At 34.6% G+C, this 8,060-nt stretch overlaps 1 protein-coding gene across 1 annotated transcript; it reads left to right on the plus strand.

The window, feature by feature from the left end:
• The first annotated feature begins 5,482 nt into the window (after nucleotides 1–5,482).
• Nucleotides 5,483–6,424, plus strand: LOC108522844 (olfactory receptor 51V1-like). The gene has a single exon (XM_017863290.1). It carries the CDS (start codon nucleotides 5,483–5,485, stop codon nucleotides 6,422–6,424), a length of 942 nt encoding a protein of 313 aa, XP_017718779.1.
• Nucleotides 6,425–8,060: the final 1,636 nt, after the last annotated feature.

The raw sequence follows: 8,060 nt of genomic DNA on the forward strand, positions 1-8,060 counted from the left end.
GTTATACATGATATAAATGATGAATTGATGGGTGCTGACGAGTTGATGGGTGCAGCACACCAACATGGCACAAATATACATATGTAACAAACCTGCACGTTATGCACATGTACCCTAGAACTTAAAGTATAATAAAAATAAATAAATAAATAAAAGAAAAGAAAATTAAATTCAACAAGATTTTATGCATCATGCAATCATTGTCATACAGAATATTTTTGGCTAGATATATAAAGTTATTGTCTTAAAATACACTAAAAGTTGAAAGATAGATATGAAAGCATGCCGTTACTATTTGAATTACTGTAACTTTTATCAGGAAAATTCACTTCCATTTCTCTGGTTTAGAATTTCTTGAATCTAATTGTTATCCAATCTATGACCAAGATAACACAGGAATGAGATACAAGTTTTAATTTCTGAAACAGTCTAGATTTCAGAAAAAGAAATAGCAATAGTCATTTATAAGTCACTAATTATGTGCCTTCTCAAACAGAACTCAGGTATTGTATTAAAAGAAAAAGAATAATTCAAATTCATGCAGAAAAATGCATAGGAAGAGAATTTTAGTCAAATTAGAGACCAGTAGACTGGCCTCTGATATTTATGAGAGAGAGAAACTGAATGGAAAAGCTTGTTGCTTAAATAGAGAATCTTGCTAAAATGGTGATGGAGTGAGACTGGACATGTTTTGCAAGGTCCAGATTGTGAAGAACCCTACAAAGTCCCCAAATATTTCTAAATAGCGTGATAATATAATCAAATTTTTATTTTAGACAATTTACTTTAGCTACAGCATGGAAAATTACTTCACAGGAAACACCTGGTGAAAAGAAATACATTTTGGACTATTTCAATTCTTCAGGAAAGAACCTGGGTTACAATTGTACTAGGAAAGTGTCATATCCATGGTTGGCATCGACTCTCCAAAGTTTCTATGTAAGTTTCTGTGTTAAAGAAGTTACGAGGCCACAGAACAGAAAAAGACAAATGTAAGGAAGCAGGGTGGACACTGAATTATGAGGAGTATCTGAATTCTAGGGATACGAATTATTCATACTTTGAAGGGAAGAGTATCAAAAAGGAGAGAGTTGCATATTGTGAAAATTTTGGAGACATGGAAAGAGTGTTTAAGAATTCAGCGTAGTACTTATTAGCATGTACATGTGAAAAAACGACTTTAGGGTGGGGAAAATATCACCCTAGAAGTTTTGTAAATAACTATGATTAATACTCACTCATGAACATGAATAAAGTTTATTTCTGTTGGTCAAAATGGAAAACTTTATGACTCAAAATGTATTTGGTAGAATAATCAAAAAAGTATTGGCTGGGGGAAATTTGCACTAGACTAAATATTATCTGGTGCCATCTAAGAAACCTTGAATACAACACCAGAAATGATCAATCTGCTTCCATGTAACATAACTTTCTTCCATAACAACTCTCAAGAATGTGTATAGGAACATACCATTATCTAGCAGTTACCAAAGTAAATTTCACAACATCTGGCATGCAATAAAAAAATTTGGCATGCATGCATGAGCAATAAATGTCACTTAATGAAGAATATACCCAGTCAATTGAGCCCAACTGTCACTAAGGTTAGACATAGTGGAAAAAAATTCAAGACTGTAATTATAATTGTATTTTACATACTCACATATTTAAGGCTGGAAAGATATAAAAAAGACCTAATTAATACTTCTATAAATAAGAACTAGAATGTCGCAGATGAAATGCACAATAAATAAAATTAAATGCAGATTAGACATTGAATAGAAGTTCAGTCAACTTGACATAACAATAGAAATAAATCAAATAGAATCAGAGAGAAATAAAGGATAAAATGACCAAATTAGACACACAGTAAGCAGAAGGAATAAAATGTCAAAGCAGACATAAATTAAATAGAATGCAAACAGAGAAGAATCAATTAAACAAAGTTTTTGTTTTAAAAATACAACTAAGACTTATTATAGATTGCACTGACATGTAAAAGAAAATAATAGAATGTCATGAGCAATCTTTTGCCAATAAATTTTTCGAAAACTTAGAAGAAATAGGCACATTTCATGAAAGACACAAACACCTTGCAGCACTATTTACAATAGCAAAGACTTGGAACCAACCCAAATGCCCATCAATTATAAACTAAATAAAGAAAATATGGCACATATACACCATGGAGTACTATGCAGCCATAAGAAATGATGAGTTCATGTCCTTTGCAGGGACATGGATGAAGTAGGAAACTATCATTCTCAGCAAACTAACACAGGAACAGAAAACCAAACACTGCATGTCCTCACTCATAAGTGGGAGCTGAACAATGAGAACACATGGACACAGGGATGGGAACATCACACACCAGGACCTGTCACGGGGTTGGGGGCAAAGGGAAGAAGAGCGTGAGGACAAATTCATGCGGGGCTTAAAACCTAGATGACAGGTTGATAGGTGCAGCAAACCACCATGGCACACGTATACCTAGGTAACAAACCTCAAGTTCTGCATATGTATCCCAGACTTTAAAGTTAAAATAAATAAATAAATAAATAAACTCATTATAACTAAATATATTAAAGCCATTAAATGTTGAGTTGCAAACCCTCACACACAGGAAACTCCACATATAGATGACTTCACTTGTGATTCTGTATAAAAGTTGGAAGAGAAAGTAATAACAAGTCTACATTAAGTCTTCCAGAAAAGTGAAGTGGATGGAAAACTCCAATTCATTCTACGCAGGCAGCTTCAAAGTCAGGCAAATGCATTAAAATAAAATTAAACTGCAGATAAATATTTCTCCCAAAGATAGTTGGTAAAAACATAAGACAAAATTCTCAGCAAATGTGATCCAGTTATTTAACTTTCAAACGACAGTCAATGTAGCATAGCACACAGAGAGATTAAAGAAAAAATACTATTGTAATCTTGCAGTTGCAGAAAAATAATACACCTGACTGAAATCTACCCATGCAGAAGTCACTCATTTTTCCCATATGTTTTCTATCTTAGTGATTTATGTTAACATCTATGATCCACTATGGAAATTGTATGTGGTCAAAATTACTATGGAATTTACTGGCCGGGCATGGTGGCTCATGCCTGTAATCCCAGCACTTTGGGAGGCCAAGGAGAGCGGATCATGAGGTCAGGAGATCGAGACCATCCTGGCTAACACGGTGAAACCCAAAAAGTAGCTGGGCATGGTGGCAGGCGCCTGTAGTCCCAGCTATTCCGGAGGCTGTGGCAGGAGAATGGCGTGAACTCGGGAGGCGGAGCTTGCAGTGACCCGAGACTGCACCACTGCACTCCAGCCTGGGCGACAGAGCAAGACTCCATCTCAAAAAAAAAAAAAAAAAAAAATTTACTATAATCAATTTATGTCTGTGTTCAGTAAACATATATTAAACCGCTACATACAGCGGAGACTGCATTTAAATGTATATAAACATGAACCATCTCTCAACCACATGGTGTACTATATTTAAATGTTTATAAATATAAAATATCTCTCAATCACATGGTATAATGAAGACATACACATTGAAAAATAGTTGCACCATGGCCAGGCTTGGTGACTCATGCAGGTAATCCCAGCACTTTGGGAGGCCGAGGGGAGCAGATAGCTTGAGTCCAGGAGTTCGAGATCAGCCTGGGTGACATGGAAAAACCTGTCTCTACAAAAAAATACAAAAATTAGAAATTAGCCAGTCGTGGTGGAGCACTCCTGTAGTCCCAGCTACTCGGGAGGCTGAGGTGGAAGGATTGCTTTGAGACCGGGAGGCAGAGGTAGCAGTGAGCTGAGATCCTGTCCCCATGCTCCAGCTGGGCAACAGAGTGAGACCCCATTTCAAAAAAAAAAAAAAAGAGAGAGAGAGATAGAGAGAAAGAAAAATAGTTGCACCACAAGTATTTAATTAATTCTATGTTAGGAACAGGAGTAAATTACCTTGGGTGGAAAGGATTCACTCTGTCATTGAAGGCTAGGAATGACTTCACAGAAATGGTGGTGTTTCTTTTCTTTTGTAACTTGAACTTTCCAAACATTTTAGCAACTTTATCTTTTTATTTTTAACCTTTTTATCTTTATCTACTAGCTTCTCTTAACCTTGTTAGTAAACACATTGCATTAGTCATTGCTGTTTGTTTTGACTGAATCCTTATCAAAATATTAGCATATCATTAATGTAATTTCATTTCAGAATCTATCTATCTATCTATCTATCTATCTATCTATCTATCTATATTAGATTTATTAGCTCCCCCTTTCTAAAACTACTATTTAGTTCCTCGTTTGTATACTGAGAATAATGCTTAGGTGCTCATATAAATTAGTTTTTTTTATATTCATAAATTTTCATTCTTTAAAAAGTCAAATCACTACCTCTTAAAATAGTTTTAATTACCCAATGATATGTCATTTTAGTACTTTTATAAAATTCCATTTATAATCTGATATCCTAGAATTATTCTTACAAGCTCTAATTATTCATAGATTTTCTTAACCACAGAAACTCACATTATGCTGCTTTATCTACTTCATATGGGACATGCTGAAAATATTGGGTAGTAGACATAGATCTATAGCAATCTAGACTAAGGCTACTTTATGACTACTTAGTTATTATCAAATACTGCTTGCTTGTATAACTGACTTTATTCTACCTATAAAGAGCTGACATAGTCATAGATAAACCAGATAATAACAAATATTTGCCTAGGACTTTGTTTAAAATGCAGGCCAATTATATTACATATGAAGATGTAAGAAATAACAGTATTGTGAGATTTAGAAAGGAAGAAATCTTACAAAGAATAAACTAGTGCATGAAAATGAAGAAAAAGTCCATTTTAAATAGGTAAATAATTTGCAGAGGAGCTAAACAATGTGGAATGTGCAAAAAAGTTCCAATTCCACTTGGTGAGTAGAGTTTCTCTTGAATAAACTTTATGTTTCACAAAGTTTGGTTATTTTAAACAGTATATACCTTTTGGCATCTTATCCTTTGAGGAAAATGAAAGAAACAGCTGCAGCACATAAGAATAAATGAACTAATTACATATTCTCTTAAGGATGATGCCACCTATAGCAGTGGTATACACCTGTGATCATACACTGTCTTCCTTTAGGAATGAACAGAGACTCCCAGAAGTCTACCCTAAAACCTAACTCCCATGTGACCAGTAACATTACTGTTTCTTCATAAAACTCCTCAGTCTTCTGTTATTCCTAGTCACCAGCACTGGACTGTCTAGACAAGTAATTTTTTTGGCCGGGTTTTTGTCCATGTCTAGAAAACCAGGTTTTTGCCCTAAAGGGTAAGGCATAAGGTCTCTATTTTGCTGAATTTATGACAATTAGAGAAATTGTATTTTATTTTCTTCCTAAAGGCAGACAAACATTACTAAAAATTAGGGGATTACAAACCTATGTAATTTGCATTTTCCTGGAAGTATTTTCAATCTTCGATTAATGTCTATCTCTAACTCAAACTTCAATAGTTCCAGATTTGTTCTCACTGGTTTTCCTGGCCTAGAAGTTCACTATCCCTGGCTCTGCATTCCTTTCTCCTTCATCTATGCTCTGGTGTTCCTGGGAAACTGCATGGTGCTCCATGTGATCCGGACTGAGTCAAGCCTCCACCAGCCTATGTTCTATTTTCTGGCCATGCTGGCCCTCACTGACCTGTGCATGGGGTTTTCTACTGTGCCCACGGTGCTGGGGATCCTGTTGGGGTTCATTCAAGAGGTCAGCCTGGATTCCTGCATTGCCCAGTCCTATTTCATACATGGTCTGTCCTTCATGGAGTCCTCTGTCCTCCTCGCTATGGCTTTTGACCGCTACATCGCCATTTGCAACCCACTGCGCTATTCTTCCATCCTAACTAATGACAAAATCATGAAGATAGGGGTGGCAATCTTATGTAGGAGTTCTTTGCTAATACCTCCAGTCATCATCCGTTTGAAATTCTTGAATTATTGCCGTCCTCACATCCTTTCTCACTCCTTCTGCCTGCATCAAGACTTAATTAGAATGGCCTGTTCGGACATCCGCTTTAACAATGTCTATGGTCTCACCCTTGTGATCAGCAACCTGTTGTTAGATGCAGTGCTCATACTTATCTCCTATATTATGATTTTGCATACAGTCTTGGCCATTGCATCCTGGGAGGAGAGACTCAGGTCTTTGCAGACCTGTGTATCTCACATCTGGGCTGTTTTAGTTTTCTACATCTCAATCATTGGTCTGACCATGGTGCATCGCTTTGGGAAACACCTCTCACCACTGGTTCACGTCCTCATGGGCAATACCTATATCCTTTTCCCACCCATGATGAACCCTATTATTTATAGTATCAAGACCCAACAGATACGAAGAAGAGTCCAGAGATTGTTCTGCTTGAAAAGAGTCTAAGTTTAGATCAAAGTTTATGTATTTACAAGCCAACAAATGGGGTGTAAAAATGTCAAAGTCAGTAAGTATTTAAACATAAAGTTAATAATTTCTGTTAGTTATAATTTACGTGTTACAAATACCTTCCTCTTCATGTTAGTAACATTGACGTGTAGTATTGTGATCAATTTTATAAATCTGAAAATGCATATAGACTGGAATAGGCATCATATTAATGGATGAGGCAGATGAGCTATTATAATCTATACCTTATTATGGCCAGTTGGTTGCAGATATTTTTGGTTCTACCAATTATGGCAAAAGTAAATTTTGGTAACATCCTTCAAGTAATTATTGAGAGATCAACCATGATCTTAGCTAACTTTTTACTCTAAGCAACATTCTTATTTATTGTTTGTTTGTGGTTCCTTCTAGCTTTTCCAGGCAGCCATAAAGTGGAGTAAACATCATGAAGTATTTGGACTATTTAGATCAATCAAAAGGTAGTGAAACAAATAACAAAAAGAGTAATCTTGATGCTAGGTTATCCACCAACCAAACACATTTTCTCCTATAAACAATAATTTTATAGGAGATACAAACAACAAGTAATTGTCAGAGTAGAAAAAAATAGAGTTTGTGATTAGTTTGTTTATCCAAATAATAATGCCAATTGCAGTTACCATTTGAAAATTATTTGAATCATTTTTAAATGTTTACCTTGAATCTGTATTTTTTATTTGTCTTATCTCACCTAAATCTCCTGCCCCTGATAACAAAATACAGCTTAGATTTTACTATCACCAAGTAATGTAAATGTTTCTAATTTAAGCTCCCCATCAAGACTTTGAGAAAGATATTATTTTCTATTACACAAATTGACTTTTTTAAGCTCAGAAAGGCTAAATAATATTTTTGAGTTAATTTCAAATTCCATGACAGCTTTCTTTTCTATCACCCTTCTGTACTTCTTTTTAGTACAAAATTCTTACATGATTATACAACCATCATAAAACACTTTTATGATAAATAAAGGTAGAAAAAATTCACCAAAGTAAATTATGAATAATGATAAATGGTACATATTTGGACCCTTGTTGGCATTTGTAAATTTTTTCAAAATGTTATTTCTAAAATGAAATGTATATAATTCAATTATATTTTAAGTCAGGTTCATTGAGGTAAACTTAGAAACATTAATTGAGTCGTATTATATGTATATTCACAGTTTGATGACCTTTTAAAAATATTTACAGTTATGTAACCACCACCACAATCAAGATACAGGATATTTTTGTAACTCTCAAAATTGTGTTTATGCCTTTATACTTGTTTTTTGTCAATTCCCTTCCACAACCCCAACTTTCTGGCAGCACCAACCTGATTTCTGTCATGTAGGTTTTGTTGTTGTTGTTGTTGTTTGAGAAGGGTGCGTGAATTAAATTGTAACAATTGTCATATTTTCTGTCTGGATGCTACCACTTGTAATAACGCCTTTGAGAGAGATTAACTCTTGTTGACTGTATTTATAGTTAATTTATTTTTTATTGTTGACTACTATTTCATTGTATTATATACACAAAACTGTTTATTTATTCATCAATTGATTAACATTTCACTGTTTTGTAGTTTGGTTTTTAATAAAGCTGTTATAAAC

The sequence above is a fragment of the Rhinopithecus bieti genome, unplaced genomic scaffold, assembly GCF_001698545.2.
Source record: "Rhinopithecus bieti isolate Rb0 unplaced genomic scaffold, ASM169854v2 scaffold_70299, whole genome shotgun sequence".
NCBI lineage: Eukaryota > Metazoa > Chordata > Mammalia > Primates > Cercopithecidae > Rhinopithecus > Rhinopithecus bieti.

Coding starts and splice junctions, on each gene's coding strand:
- LOC108522844 (XM_017863290.1), top strand. CDS start 5,483: ATGTCTATCTCTAACTCAAACTTCAATAGTTCCAGATTTGTTCTCACT.